Source organism: Macaca fascicularis, chromosome 3 (genome assembly GCF_037993035.2).
Source record: "Macaca fascicularis isolate 582-1 chromosome 3, T2T-MFA8v1.1".
NCBI lineage: Eukaryota > Metazoa > Chordata > Mammalia > Primates > Cercopithecidae > Macaca > Macaca fascicularis.
Genome location: NC_088377.1, coordinates 100,386,300 through 100,402,823, shown reverse-complemented (window position 1 = coordinate 100,402,823; position 16,524 = coordinate 100,386,300). Strand labels below are relative to the sequence as shown.

At 44.8% G+C, this 16,524-nt stretch overlaps 1 protein-coding gene across 3 annotated transcripts in view; it reads left to right on the top strand.

Moving 5' to 3' along the window:
• Positions 1-16,524, top strand: part of WIPF3 (WAS/WASL interacting protein family member 3) — a 109,501-nt gene that overhangs the window by 62,865 nt on the left and 30,112 nt on the right. For all 3 annotated transcript variants that reach the window (XM_045388959.3, XM_045388957.3, XM_074035298.1), the window contains exons 3-5: positions 7,391-7,523; positions 10,569-10,700; positions 15,495-16,247. In XM_045388959.3, the coding sequence (XP_045244894.2) occupies positions 7,391-7,523; positions 10,569-10,700; positions 15,495-16,247 (1,018 nt within the window). The remainder of the gene's footprint in view (positions 1-7,390; positions 7,524-10,568; positions 10,701-15,494; positions 16,248-16,524) is intronic.

Here is a 16,524-nt window from a genome sequence, read left to right as displayed (position 1 = left end):
TGGTATGGCCTGTTGCTCTAGGCTACAAACCTGTATGGCATGTTACTGTACTGAATGAATCCTGTAGGCAACTGTAACGCAATGGTAAGTATTTGTGTATCTAACCATATCTAAACATAGGAAAGGTATGGTAACAATACGGTATTATACTGTTATAGGGCCACTGTCGTATGTGTGGTGCATTACTGACTGATAAGTCATTATGCGGGGTATGTGCACACATGCACACACATGTACATATACCCCTCCACCCCAAGCAAAACATCCTGGCAATCTTACCCATGCTGCATCACCACTCTTTTTTTTTTCTTTTTTTCTTTTTTTGAGACGGAGTTTCACTCTTGTTGCCCAGACTGGAGTGCAATGGCGCAGTCTCGGCTCACTGCATCCTCTGCCTCCCGGGTTCAAGAGATTCTCCTGCCTCCACCTCCCATGTAGCTGGCATTACAGGCATGCGCCACCACACCTGGCTAATTTTGTATTTTTAGTAGAGACAGGGTTTCTCCATGTTGGTCAGACTGGGCTTGAACTCCCAATCTCAGGTGATCCGCCCGCCTCGGCCTCCCAAAGTGCTGGGATTACAGGCGTGAGCCACTGTGCCCCACCTGTATCCCCACTCTTAACACCATGTGTAGCACAGAGTTAGCACTCAAATCTTAAATAATATTGGGTTACATTAATATTCAAGGGGTTCGCTTTACTGATTCCTATTTACCATCTTTTCAAGCCCCTTCTTTCCAGCAGTTTCTGTGAACTACTTTTATCAGTTAAAGTAATCATCATGTACATTTAAAGACATGTTTTTGTCTAGTGTCTGATCCACCATTTATATGTTTGATGTCCTTTTGAATTGATAGTTATGGGGTAGTTGACTCTCTAATCCCTGCCTCTGAAAACTGTCTGTATCTGCCCAATTTACACATGTCCCAAATCTCTCTTTCTCCATGTTTCTTCATTTCTACTCTTTCCATCCCTAACATTTATTCTTATATTTTTCTGATTATTCCCTACTAAAGAGACTTAGAATTAATACTGGAATCAAAATTCTCATTGTTGCTAAAAATTAGTACTACAATGTATTGTCAGATGTGCAGTTTGTAGTTAGGAAGGGATTGACACACAATAAAACTGCTTGATAACACTGGTTTGGGGAGGAAAAAGCTGGCATGTATACATAAACTCATGGTACCCCGTGGAAATCCGAGCAAGCTCAGCAAGCAATACTAATGAGGCCTCTGATTTTTTTCCACTGGGTGAGATGGAAAGTCATTGCAGATTTTGAGTGGAATAACATGATCTGGGTAGCAGATGCTCTGCTAAGGGTAAGCATGTTGCTCTAGGAACACAGATAGGGCTCTTCATCTGACCTTCCAAGATCAAGACGCCTCTTGAGAGACAGCCAAGAGACAAGTGTAAAAAGAGCAGAGATCAACTCAAGCCGAAGTTTGGAGGTGAGCACCAGTGTGGTAGAAGGCTCAAGGAATGGAAAGTCTGGGCTGGTCACTAAGGGCCTTATGCAACGTGAGGGGATTTGAATCCTCAGGATTCAATTCAAATGGATCCAGCAATGAATGACACAATTAATGATACATCTTTTATAAAGATTACTCTGACTGCTGTGTGGAGGAGGGCAAGGAGACGTGAAAACCATGAAGGGGAATCCAGAGGTGATGAATGCCTGCATTAAGACATCATGGCAGTGATGGAGAAGAGGTGACATATTTCTGAGAAATCAGGAAAAACAACAGGAGTTTGCAATGGACTAACTGTTAAGAATAAGGAAAAGGGATGAGTATGAGGTGACCTTTACATCCCTAAGCGAGGAGGTGACAGCCGCAGATAATAACCAAATCATGAAAGCGGATGAGATAACCTTGATGGGTAGGCTTGTTTTATGGATGTAAAGAAAAGGACCAGACTCATAACTCATAGCCCCAACAAAAGACCCCCTCGTTCTGCTTTACCTCCAAGGAAGCAAAGGGGCACAGGGTGAATCAGTTCTGTACTCTAGGTAACAGTCACAGGTCTGTACACAGTATCGTTTAAGATACCAGACCTTGGCCAACATGGCAAAACCCCATCTCTACTAACAATACAAAAATTAGCTGGGCATGGTGGCATGCACCTGCTGTAATCCCAGCTACTCTGGAGGCTGAGGCAGAAGAATTGCTTGAACCCGGGAGGGGGAGGTTGCAGTGAGCCAAGATCATGCCACTGCACTCCAACCTGGGCAACAGAGTGACACTCCATCTCAAAAAAAAAAAAAAAAAATCAGGCTTTAGAAAAGAAGGTTAGCAGGTACATTCTTTTTGAGCATGGATTGGAATTGGATATTTGGGTTTCTAAAAATGAGACTTGGAACTGTTAGATCTCAATGTACCTCATTCTAGAACAACTTGACTTGTGCACATATGGGGTGCAGGGAACACTGTGTCAGACCTGACAGGAGAAAGTTAGTTTTTTAAGCAAATATTTCATGTCTCTCTTTTGGATTCCAGGTTCTCTGTGTTCTCCTACATAAAGATGGCAACAGTAGAAGGGAGACATTGCCATTCTGGCTGTCCTTGGGATTCAGACTTGGTAACTAACTGCAAATACCCTGGCTGCTGATGTCTGTCTGCCCCCAAGTTTCAGGAGACGGGGTAGGCTGAGGGCTGGGGTGATGAGCAGGCTTGTATGCCTGGAAACCTGAACACTAATTTTAGGTTTAATGGCCACATTGGAGAAGCTACCTTTAGAAGACTGCAAAGCTGAAATTATATTAAAATGATAGGGTTTGGATCCTTGTTGAGAGAAATGACCTGCTAGATTAGAATCGACCAGCTAAGATTTTTATTAGCATTTTTCACAGTTATGAGTATTGGAAAGGTGAGGATGGCATATGGTGACAGGGTGACAAATAGCAGGAAATGTGTATGTCAAAGTTTTGATCTGGGCTGGACTGTCATCTCCCTTCCCCAAACTATGCCATAAGGCAGTTGACTCATTTGTTGGAATGACAAATGGACATGGGAAAGCTTTTATAATGTATCAAGGTGAGAGAAAAGGCCCCTCACTATTTTTTTATTCTATCCTTGGCTTTGTTAGGACTGTTGTTCAATTTTTGTATTTCTAATCTCACAGGCACACTTCAAGCTTTCATCCTTTATAACCAAGGGGATGAGCTAAGGTGCACGTCTATTCTATGATGGTTCATCTTTTGGGGATTCTGGGCTATCTCTTTTGAAGCTTGCTGTAGAATTGAGTCAACAAAAGCTTTGTGTGAAACCCAACAAATTGTCACTACTTAAGCACCATGTTAATGAGACAAAATAAGAGTGAACTTGGAAGTAATGTTTTGTTGGTTTCTTTTTTGTTTTGTTTTGTCTGTGTGTGTTTTAGGTTTTGGTGCATAGTTTTGCCATGGGAAAAGTGTCCAGGAATGGCTTTCTCTCCCTTGACTGTGTTTTTAGTGAAGTTGCCTATGATCAGGATTTGCGCAACATGAAATGTTCAGTGAATATTTGAAAATCCTTTCTTTCCTGTTTCTGCATCCTGTAACCACAGTAACAAGAATTCTTGGGGTGGCAGGAGGTTTCTTAAGACGGCAAATTATGGTTGAATTGTCAATAAATATTGCAGATGAAGTAGAAATGACTGGCTTTGTGTAATGTGGTCTTCAATATGCAAATGGATATGTCCTTTTGTGCAAAACCAATTAAGTCTAAATATACTGTATATGGTCACTTTTGCCACAGAATTGTTAATTCCTTCCTGCCACACAGGAGAGGAAAGGACTGGTGAACACCATATTAAGATCAGGTGAGGGCCGGGCGCGGTGGCTCAAGCCTGTAATCCCAGCACTTTGGGAGGCCGAGACGGGTGGATCACGACGTCAGGAGATCGAGACCATCCTGGCTAACACGGTGAAACCCCGTCTCTACTAAAAAATACAAAAAACTAGCCGGGCGAGGTGGCGGGCGCCTGTAGTCCCAGCTACTCGGGAGGCTGAGGCAGGAGAATGGCGTGAACCCGGGAGGCGGAGCTTGCAGTGAGCTGAGATCCGGCCACTGCACTGCAGCCTGGGTGACAGAGCGAGACTCCGTCTCAAAAAAAAAAAAAAAAAAAAAAAAAAAAAAAAAAAGATCAGGTGAGGCCGGGCGCAATGGCTCACGCCTGTAATCCCAGCACTTTGGGAGGCTGAGGTGGGCGGATCACAAGGTCAGGAGATCGAGACCATCCTGGCTCGATGAAACTCTGTCTCTACTAAAAAAATACAAAAAGTTAGCCAGGCATGGTGGCAGGCACCACGGTGGCTGAGGCAGGAGAATGGAGTGAACCCGGGAGGCGGAGCTTGCAGTGAGCCGAGATAGCGCCACTGCACTCCAGCCTGGGCGACTGAGAGAGACTCCGTCTCAAACAAACAAAAAAAGATCAGGTGAGAGAGCCCTCTAGTGGGAGATCATCAGGGCGTTCATCAGGGCTGATGCTGGAGCAGAAGACAGCCGAGAAGTCAGAGGGAATGTTAAATTTAGCCCACAGGGTTGAACTGCACCGTGTAAATAAACACACTGTGACTTGCCATGTCCTCCTGCTGACTTGGAAGATGTTTACTAACAAATCTGCCCTGTAGAATTGTCAAGAACTTATTGAGACATGTCCAAAGTTAAAATCTTCATCTTAAGGACATGCGACATTCTTCATAGCCCTCACCTGAAATGCCTGGCCTAGGCAAGGTCAAGGGGTGGGGGATACATTTTGGTAATAAACAGTCTAAATTGGATGACATGACCCTCCCCTCCAATCCCCAAGGGCTAGTGAGGGATGGATTTTCTCATCATTCCAGTTGCTTTTTTAAAACAAAGAACCCACCAATCTCACCCTTGCCTTCCCCAAGGCTGCTCTGAGTTGGGCCATGAATATTATTATAATTCAGTGGGTTATCTTATTATACCTAGAAGGAAAATTACAAAGCATGCTTTTTTCTCCAAAATCCCTGACCATAATGCATACCTGAAGTTGTAATGTCAAATTCACACAAAAATTTTCATACCCTCTTAGCTACAGTCGTGATATTCCTTTGGTCCCTTAATTTGTCATTCATTATTTATAAATAAAATGAGAGGAAACTTTAAAAATGTTAAAATTTTGCAGCTTAAAATGAACTCATGATATTAATGGTTTATATGGGGTTTTTAAAAGCATATTGTATGGGAAATGCCCTGCCTTTCTAAAATAAATAAATAAATAAAATCTCCAATGAATCAGGATTGAGGCTCCTTGCTCACCACTTTCTTGTTGACCATCGTTCATAAGTCCCTCTTAAGGGTTCAAAAGCTTGTTTCCAGGGGACAAGAATCAGACTTTGAAGCCTATGCCCTTCAAAGCCTGCATAAGGTTCATAACCCACGCAGTGGAGTTCACCAGTGAAAATGTGGACTCAGCACATTTTAGCCAAAACCACAACTGCCTCTGCTTCTAGTCTGTGACACAAGAGAGCCCATGAGTTTCTAGTCAGCCAACCTGGTTTGTCCTTTTTTAAACAGAAAATGGCAATAGCAAGGATTTATAAATACTATTTACACTCCAGGGACCCTCCAAGGTCTCATGTCTTCCTTGAAGCCTGCTCAGCCTGAAGAACATGGTCATTTCTGGACTCTTGGTGGCCTTCCTCTCTGGGGAACCAGCATGGCTGCCCAGTCCTGTGCTGCGCGTTGCACAGTGGCTTAACTCGCTATAGTTATGCCTCTGTGCCTGGTGCGTGCATATGCCTTTAAGAGCAAAGACAGCTCTGATACCCTGGGTTTAGTGCATTCATTCGCTCACTCAAGTCACTTATTCATTCATTCATACAGTAGTTATTGAGCCAGATCCAATTCTACTCTTTGGGGATATTTTTGTGAACAAAACAGACAGAATCTTTTTTCCTGATGTGGAGTCCTTGGGATGGATGAACATTCAACTCATAATCACAAATTGAAATTTTCCACAATGATAATATAAACTTATACCCTATGATAAATGTGACAGAGGAAAAAGGAATATGGTACACTCAGAGAAAACAGTGAATGGCCTTATTTAGATTTTGGGTCAGAAAAGGCCTCTGAAGTGGTGATATTTAAGCTGAAACCCAAAGATACATGGTATCCCCATACAGTAAGACTAACAAGTATTTCTTGCTTTGAGAAATGATCAGCCATTTTTAAGGTCACGTGGTTGGTATGAACCTTCTAACTGTGGAGAATCCTCCTGGCTGTGGCTTCCAGGGCAACCCCTTCCCACCTTTATTTGCCACCAACCTCCCCAATGTTCTTTCTGGTGTTCCCTGGCTCTAATAACCCGTGGAAACCTCCACCATGTCAGCTAAAGCTACAGCTGAAGTGAAGCAGTTGTATCTCAGGCCTACTTGCAGAATTAGGACAAAAGTTTTTCTTGCAAATATATTTATGAAGCATTTAGCAGTCCATTAGACACTTATCCTAATAAAAGACCACGTGTCCTTGGTAGTCACAGTGTTGCAAAGTGAAAAGCACATGGCCTTTGGGATTCAGCTCATCTGGGTTTGAACCCCAGCCCTGCACCCTCAAACAGATGATTTCTTAGTCTCGGTTTCCTCATCTGTAAGATGAGGCAAACTCACAAGGTTTTGTGAGGACTAATGTAACACACCCAGGCACAGAAGGTAGTCACCAGACATTCACTGTCATCTTCTGCATTCCCTTTCTCCACAACTTTCTGACCTCTATGGGTCCCAGTTTCCCCTGAGCTCCCCAGTTCTGCCATCTGCTCCATGATCACATGAAGGCCACCATCCCCCATTCAAAGCCAGCTCCTAGAGCATGAATCTGCTTCCCTTAAGAGGCACCATGGGCCCAGCATGAGCCATCTAGGACCCAATAGCAAGGAAGATGTGAGTTACTAAGGACTGAGCAAGACTTCAGTCCTGCTCTGGAGAACATCCAGGGGATGACGGGGCACAGGAGCAACTCCCATCGTCAAGTGGGGAATCATCCAAGGATTTGGTCCAGGAGGGGACCTGGGGCACCAAGCAGGATGATCATTCAAAACCTGAGAGCAGGGGCCAGGTACTCACGGACAGAAGCCCTGGGGTGGGGAGTGTAAGAGAGAGGAAGGAGGGGCTATGATTTGGGGCTCTCTAAGACCTCCAGGAGCTTGTGCACAAGATAGGCACTTGGGACTGGGTCATCTAAAATAAAGAGTCCCTTCTAGGTCACCAGTTAAAGAGGTGTGAGCAGGACCCAAAAGTGTCTCTCCGGTAGGTAACCCGAGATCAGCCTTGGGAATGGGACGGGGAAGACAGAGAACTGCAAGAGGAGAAACTGACAGCAGACGGGACATTTTGTTTATCTGAAAATGCTATTATAGTCAAATCCTTCTTACTCCCTTACAGGTAAGCACAGACACCTCCAGCTTGCGAAGGGCAGATCCGAAAGGCCGGAGTGCGCTGTTGGCTGATATCCAGCAAGGAACTCGCCTGCGCAAAGTCACGCAGATCAACGACCGCAGCGCCCCGCAGATCGAGAGTAAGTGAGCAGCCCAGCCAGGCCTCCTGTGAGCCAAGGACAGGACAGGCATGTGAGACACAGCCAGACACCCCTGGCTGGGGCCACAGCTGCTTCCCAGGACACATACAGAGCCATCTCAGACCTGCTCATTGGACAGGCCAAGTGGGCGAGAGAACGAGAGCTTTCCCTCCGAATCTGCAAATGGTTAAGAGCATATCGTCCATCCTTTTCAAATGCTAAAAAGAACTCCGCAATGGGACAACTTTTTAAAAATTATGATAAAATACACATAACATAAAATTTATCATTTTAACCATTTTAAAGTGTTCAATTGGTGCCAATTATTATATTCACAATGTTGTTGCAACAATCACCTCTATCTAGTTCCAGAATATTTACATCACCGCTAAAGGAAATCTCATACCCATTAGTAAGTCATTCCCCATTAGTCCCCAGCCCTTGCCAACCTAATCTACTTTCTGTCTCTCTGGATTTGCCTATTCTGATATTTCAAAGAAATGGAATCATACAATACATGGCCTTTCGTGGCTGGCTTCCTTCACTTAGCATAATGTTTTCAAGCTTCATAGATGTTGGAGCATGTATCAGTACTTCACTCCTTTTATCATTGAATATTTAATTGTATGGACACACCACATTTTGTGTATTCTTTGTAGGGTAACATTTAAAGATCACTCACCTTGTGTCAACATGGTCCTCAAACTCAGTGATAGAAAGTGAAGGGCTCAACATTTTTTAAAAATGCAAAATTTTTGCTTCACTTTTCACAAGGAGAAAGATGTGTTAAGAATTCTGTTTCAGAGGATATGACTGAAGCTCGCTGTCTGCTAGAATGTGACAGAGTAAATTGAGTCCTGTGCTCAGGTCAGATGACCCACATTGAGTTCTGGTTCTGCAACCAGACAAATAGGGAAGCCTCTTTGAGGCTGTTTGGTCATCTGTGAAATGGGGAGCCTCTTTGAGGCTGTTTGGTCATCTGTGAAATGGGGAGACAATACCTGGCTCCTTTTTTGTCTTGGTCAAGATTGTTGGAAGTTGAAATAATATATGCAGAACTTTTTAGTACAGGTCGAGCATCCCTAATCCAAAAATCCCAAATCTGAAACTTTTTGAATATCGACATGATGCCTCACATGGATGATGAAGATGACGTTGTTAACCCTGAAGAAAACGTGCCTCCAGGTGACATGGTGGAAATGTATGATGGGTTTATTGAAGGACAAGAGCGGCGTACATTCATAACAGAACAAGAAATCATGTCAGTTTACAAAATCAGAGAGAGGCTTCTGAGACAAAAACCATTTTTAATGAGGCAGATGACTCTGGAGGAAACATTTTTAAAAGACAGCTAGCAGAATGCTTCCTCAAATCTAGAGTACCTACTTCCTGGTCTCTCAGTGGTTTCTGATGTTTCTTCTCACCTAAAACAATGAGATCCAGTGTACAGTAACCTTTAATCAGAACACAGCATCGCAGGAGACTGAAAGCCTGCCTTTGTTTGTTGCTGCTGTTGTCTAACAGCTGATCTGGGTTTTCTGGTGATACTACTGTGTTGCTTAGTTACCTTGAATACACTATTTTTTTGCTATGTTAATGGTATGCCATATTTTTAACTGCTAAGTTCTTATGTGTGAAGAAGTGTAGGAAAATGATTGCTTATTGGTAGCATAGAAAGTCAGTGTCAGGAATGATAGTGATGGACAAACCACAGACTGACAACTTGGGAGGATGAGATGGTGACACCTTTGCTTTCTGATGGCTCCATGAATGCAAGCTTTGTTTTATGCACAAAATTATTTTAAAATATTGCATGAAATTACCTTCAGGCTATGTGTAAAGGTATATATGAAACAAATAAATTTCATGTTTAGACTTGGGTCCCATTCCCCAAGATATCGCATTATGAATATGTAAATATTTCAAAAAAAAAATCTGAAATACTTGGTCCCAAGCATTTTGGATAAGGGATACTCCCCCTGTAATGTAAGGTGTTGTTATGTCTTCCTATGTTCTGCTATGATATGCATGATGGTAATTCTTAAAGATAGTCCTAAAAATATAATTATATCTCCTATCTGCAATTATAAATGTCAACACACAGGATAGACAAATTTTTAAAGAAATATTTTCAACATGGAGTACATTAAAAATTAGTTTCTGGTTAAACCCATGATCGAATTGGTTAAGGCTAATTAACAGGTAAATCAATTTCATCAAAACACTCACTTCCTAATCATTCTCATGAGTAAGTAATGTATAATATTAACACTTAGAATAATCTGGCCACTTTCCTCCACCAGTGGGCACTGTGCCCTAATTTCTCTGTGCATATTAGCTTCAGGTTGTAAATATTTTCTGCCAGGAATTCTTGTCTTAGCTGAGTATCTTCTCATTTTCTGTAGTTAGCAACCACACATGTCTGGAAGGCTGGAGTTAGTGACACCTTTCCTCAGGGGCCCATGATCTTTCCGTTCCATAGATGAAAAGGTTCAGGGAGGCATGAGGGGCTGGGGGCGTGAGGGCTGGAGAGACAGGAAGGAAACTGCCAAGGCACAATCATTGCAGGCTTTACCTCTTGCTTGCTGCTCTGGTCAGCGCTCTGTGGACAAGAAGTTAAAATGACTGACTGAATTAAATCTGTGGGTTTTCTTTGTCTAGTCCTCCATAGCCAGGTTGAAAATAAGAGCAGCTCTACATCTACCACGTTTGGGTTTTCTAATTCAAAGGTGCTGCCAGTTGCTCTGTTAGCATCTACAAAATGGCAGTGTTCAGGTCCCTTTGTTTTGGTCACTTTTCAGGGGAGTTGGGCACAAATGGTTAGTTCTTTGGTAGGACTGGAGAGGGCAGGGCATGTGAGTCTACAGGGTATCAAGGCAGAGGGTGCCTGGAGAAGATGCTGAGTGAAAGGATGACATTGGAGGTGGGAGAATGGGAAGGTGGACAAGGGCAGTGGTAGACCAGTGTTAGACCATGGTCTGAAATGAGACCTGGCTGCTCAGCTCTGCTCTCAAGTCCTTGCCTATTTGTGTCTTCTCTCTAAAGGTTCTAAAGGAACCAACAAAGAAGGAGGAGGTTCTGCAAACACACGAGGTGCGAGCACACCTCCCACCCTGGGAGATCTGTTTGCTGGTGGCTTTCCTGTATTGCGACCAGCAGGCCAGCGGGATGTAGCAGGTAAGGAAGAATTCATTCTGGCTCCCTTGTGGTCTGTATCTCCCTAACTTGTGGAACCATCAGGGCAATCTACACATGCCAGTAAGCAACAATGGTTTTACTGAACAGTCACGATAGAGTAGAAGATCATGTTCTTGGGACCTTAAGCACTGGAAACTTCCAAAGTACAAAATGGCTCTTAAGAAATCTTTTACATCATCATCCTGTTTAAATTATTCCATTGTAATAGTTGAAAAATGACTTGTAATAATGTGTAATACTTAGTGATGGCGTGATGGTAGCCCAGACTGCAAAGTGTATATCGACAGGTCTAAATTGTAATAGAACCTCATAGTGACATCACTGTGGATGCACTAGCAATGCATGAGTTGTAATGATTCAGTTTTCATATCAGTTAGGTACTGCTGTGTAACAAAACACCCTAAAACTTAAAAGCTTTAAACAATCGTTTTTTAGCCTACAATTCTGTGGGTTAGCAGCTTAGAGTAGTCTCGGCTGGGCTCCCTCTTGCATCTATAAAGAACTGCAGGTCATGTAGGTAGCTTTGCTAATCTTATATTTCTGATATTTTTCCAACCTCTGGGGCCTCAGCTATAACCACTGGCCTGACTCACCTCTATCCACATGGTCTCTCAGTATCCAGCAGGCTGTCGGGGCCTCGTTTTCATGCCAGCAGCAGGGTTCCAAGAGAGAAGACAGAAGTATAAATAAAGCCTCTTGAGGCTTAGTCTTGGAAGTATTACTAGGATGTAACTTGGAAGTCTAAGAAGTATCACTTCCTATCACATTCTCTTAGCCAAAACAAGTCACAAGGATGGAGAAATAGACTTTGCCTCTTGATGTGAGGAACTGTAAAATCATATTTCAAAGATTATGGAATCAAGCATAAGTGGGTAATGAAGGTCGTGTCTGTAATCAGTCTACCTCTTTTTTTTTTTTCCAGTGTGCATCAGAGGTTTTTTGTTTGTTTGTTTGTTTGTTTTTTGTGACTTTTGTTTCAGTGGGCATCAGAAGTTTTGAAAGTATTGCATTAAAATTGAACAAATACAAATTTACTCTGATTAAACAAAAAACAAAAACACCTGTTTTTCCTATTCTTGTTCTCTTTAACCACCAAGCTGAATAAACTGCAGGAATACCATAAATACAGCAAATACAAAGGCCCAAACATTCCTGGTACTGGATGTTCCATTATGTGACTTTGCTAACTTTTTTAGTGGCCTCTGTGACTGTTTAATGTTATGGGATGCTTATGCTGCCTCACTCACCAATAAAAGTCCAGCAAAGAAAAAGATGCTAGGATATTTTGAGATCCAACTTGAACCTTCTCAAGGGCCATGTTCATTTCGTCATTTTTGCTGAGGGTTTAGCAGGAAAGGTAGAGCACAAGGTCTTCCTCAATGAAGACAGTGGATATTCTTCAGTGCCCTCTTCTTTTTCAAAATTTCTGAGTGCTATCAAACAAATATCCTTTGGAATAGAAGGCTTCCACCAGTTTCTCTTCAGAGAAGATGGGAGAAATAGGCCCCAGTCAGGTTTTCATAGGAAGCAGCCAAAAATAGACAGCAGGAGTCCTGCTGGTCTGCTTGTCTCCAGTAGGATATAAGTGTCAGATGTTTGAGCTGCTGTAATAGGGAAGACAAGAATTTATCTCTTTAGAGATGGAGGTCCATAAGGAAGTGACTAATGATGCCTGTTTCAGGATGGAAACTCAAGGAGAAAGCCACTAGATAAACATATGGACTGAGTACCATGTCAAGGCAAGGCAGGTCGTGGCTCCCTGCTCCCAGCACTTTCCCGGCAGCCCCCTTCTCATCAGAGGAAGGGACTTGAGCCTTTGCTCCCTCTCTGAGCTTCTGGCCTACCTTTCTTGGTGGTTCATGCTGTCCCCTCCACTCACGCTGTTCTCCTTGCTGCTCTTCACACACCAACATGTTGCTGCCACTGGGCGCTTGCACTGACTCTCTCTTGGCCTGAAAGGCTCATCTGCAGGTGTCCATGTGACTCAGTCTCTCCCTTCCTGCAGGTCTCTCCTCAGGTGGCAGCTGATCAAAGTGTCCATGAGGTCTTCACTTATCATCCCATATAAAGGTTCAGTTCCATCCTTTCATTCTATATCTCCTTTTCCTTAATTTACTTTTCTTTTATTACTTAGCATCATCTGACATATCATGTATTCACTGGCTTATCTGTTTATTGTCTGTCTTATCCATCTAAAGCTAAGCTCCATGAAGGCAGGGACTATGTTTTGTTCACTGCCATAGAAATGTCTGGCGCATGGCAGGTGCTCAGTAAATACTTGCTGACTAGCATATGTGAATGGTAGTGTGGTGGCTGACATTCAATAGGGACCATAGCACAGTGTCATGGGCTCATGGTACTTCTAGGGACTCATGAAAATATTTAAATTTCTTTTAAAATCAGAAGAAAATATATGACCTTTTAGGGTCAAAGAATGTATTTGTCTTTGTACCAATGCAGTCATGAATATAAATATATTTTTAATGGAGAAGAGGCCCACAAAGGCAAAAGTGCCTAGGGACCCTGGAGTCATAATGCAGCCCCAGCTTAGAGCTCCAAGGGAGTGAGAATTACATTAAGATATGATGAGTAAACATTATTTCTGGGTTGAATAGAATATGTAATGAGACGTCCAGGGTCTTCTGGAAAACATTCAGATTTGAGGAAGAAGAAATATTTCATCTTTTGATAAACCTGCAGGTTATAAAAGCTGAATCCTTTCCTATGGGCACAGCATCCCTGATGCCCTCAAGCTGGCCTTTCTGCCACCTCCTGGCCTCCTTTGTGTTTTCTTTGGATTTCTAGGGCTTGCATTTCCATTGTGAAGGACAGCCTCCTTCCCTTACTTCCCTCAACTCCCTCGGAGCTCTCTGTCAGCCCAGGTCTGCCTCCTTCACTTGCCTGCACTTACACCGTCAGCCCCTCTCTCCCCTGCAGTCTCACCTTTCTCCCTGAGGGGCATGAATAGAAGCTGGGCAGGGATTTGCCCGCCCTCGCTTCTGCTGTGCATGTTAGGATAAAAATGAGTATGCCCACATTTCTCATGTGGTTGGTGGCTTCATCAGCACAGGATCCCCTACTTTTAACTGACTCACTTTAAGGGTTTTTGAATCTTTGAGACATGGTGTCCTCAGTTACTTAAAAGGTTTAGATAGGCTATTTAAGGGTAGGCTTTGCTCTGTTTTGCAAACTTTTATTATCCCTTTCAATTTCATTGAGCCACTGGGCATGTAGGTAGGCTCTGCCTTGTTTAGGCAGCTGCCTAGGTTCTCCTCGTCATCTTTATGTATTATGTGGAAACAGGTTTGAGAACTTCTAGGCAGGAATGCCTGAGCTGACACCTGCAATCCCATCCTCACCCTACCTTAAGAACAGCCATTCCATAATGTGGTTGGAATATTATGGTCTAGGTGACTGTCACATTATAGCCAGAGGGGCTCATATTTGGAAAGCCAGATACCAAGGTCTTGCCTACTTAGCTTCCCCTGAGTCACCTCTGCTAGGCCGTGCTTTGATTGGCCTGGCTTTTGAAATCCAGTACTTTAAGTGTATGACTTAGCACCTGATTGAGGTAAACACACAGGAGACTCAAGTACTGCAAAGATCAGAACCCCCAACAGATGCTGGGGTTTCTAATCTGAAATGAAAGCTGCAGGTCCCATGCTGCAGCACCCAGGAAGTAGTGGGTGTGAGAAAACATCATTTTTCAAGTGTTGTCCACATGTTGTCATGGTGATTATAAAATATAGGGGAAAACATACTCCCCAGAATTCTTATAAAAAGAGCACTAAATCTGGAAGAAATATTTTAATCTGCTTCCTGAGTAGACAGTGATACTCCAAGGACATCTCTAAGCAGTAATTGCAGAACTTCAAGGCAGTAAACAGCGACAGGAACTTTTTCTTATTAGAGAGAGGCAGAACGAAAAAGGGTGAGAACTAGCAAAATGGTGCAAGATTGTGCAGAGTATAGAGGCCTCTCCTGGGGCATGCTCCACTAGAGTCTTCCATGAGAACCAAACGCAAATGCTTACAAGAGCAAATCGTTGTTGTTGAATTTAAAAGAGGAATTGAATTTCAAGCTGGGGCAGATGCAATGAAGGATCTATAGGCTGAGAAAGCCAAAACCCTTGGGAATTAGCGTAAGTCTTTCGGAAAGGAGGTTTTGAACTTTCAGAGGCCATAGAACTGCGAGGTTCAAGGTCATTGGACCCGGGTTGTCAAGGGCAAATGTCTCCCTCCAGTCTTATCTTATGTATTCAGGGAATCATGAATTTTCTGCTCTCAACACAGAAACGAAGAAAGTCATTGTTCACAGAATGCTGGGAGTGAAGAAAACCTGCCTAGCCAGGAGTGCTGGTTGGTACACCTGAGAGTCCAAATTAGCGCATAAGGGCTGATGGACCTAGCAGGTGTCAGTGAATGAGTGTGAGTGTGGCCTTGATTAGGAAGGGCAAAAGACACCCGGGCAGTCCTGGCCCTCGGCTTGGATACTAGGGGCCCAAGGCAGATGACAGCAGAGGTGGCATGGATAGGAGGGCGGGAGGCCTGACCTGGGCTTGTCATTAATGCTGGCAAGGACCTTGGAGCTGGTCCAGTTGGTCCTTCTGTGTGACAGCTGCGGTACCTGAGGCCTCTCAGTGGACACGTGCAGAAAAAGCGGTCTACAGTGTAGCTCACTGAGGGCAGGCTTGAGTGTCCTGAGTGCCGCCTACCTGCGGAGGCTTTCTCCTTCTTTATTGCCGAGCTAACCCAGAATCTGTTTCACTTCCAGGTGGCAAGACAGGGCAGGGCCCTGGCTCTCGCGCGCCCTCTCCCAGGCTTCCCAACAAAACCATCAGCGGCCCGCTTATCCCGCCTGCCTCTCCCAGGCTAGGCAATACCTCCGAGGCGCATGGCGCTGCCAGAACAGCCCCGCCTCGCCCCAACGTGCCTGCCCCGCCCCCTCCCAACCCACCCCCTCCGCCGCCACCCTTACCCCCGCCCCTTCCCTCTTCCTCCCCCATCAAAACTCCGCTTGTGTCCCCACCTGGCCCACTGACCAAAGGGAACCTCCCGGTGGTTGCACCCCCTGTCCCCTGTGCGCCACCACCTCCACCTCCGCCACCTCCCCCAACGCCACCCCCGCTGCCCCCGGCCTCGGTTCTTAGTGACAAGGCAGTGAAGCCTCAGCTAGCTCCCTTGCACCTCCCGCCCATCCCGCCCCCGCTCCCTCTCCTCCCACCTTTCGGGTATCCTGGGCTCAAAGCGGAGCCCGCCAGCCCTGCGCAAGATGTGCAGGAGCCTCCAGCCCCGCCACCCCCGCCGCCCCCGCTCCCCACTTATGCTTCGTGCTCCCCGAGGGCTTCTTTGCCCGCGCCCCCTTTGCCAGGAGCTAATAACAGCAGTGAAACCCCACCCCCGCTACCCCCCAAATCCCCCAGCTTCCAGGCCCCACCGCAGAAGGTCAGTGCGCAGGCCTTGCCCGCCCCGCCTGCCCCTCCGGGCTCCCAGACGTTCCTGCAGAAGAAGAGGCACGGCCGACCAGGTAAGGAGCGCTGCCTGGCCCATTGCACCTGGTGGAGCGCAATAAAATCGTGTCGTTGCACAGGACTTTATTGTTGGAGGTATTCATTTCAGAGATGGACACCAGGGGTGAGGGAGGCAGGGAGATTTGCCCAAAACCATGCTGCCTGTAAGCAAGGGATCCTGGCCTTGATTCCCTGCCCTTACTAGCTCTGTGGCCCTGGGCAACCATTTGGCCTCTCTGTTCTCCCTTTTCTTCATCTGTAAAATGGGGATAGATAGCAATAGTTGCTATCTCC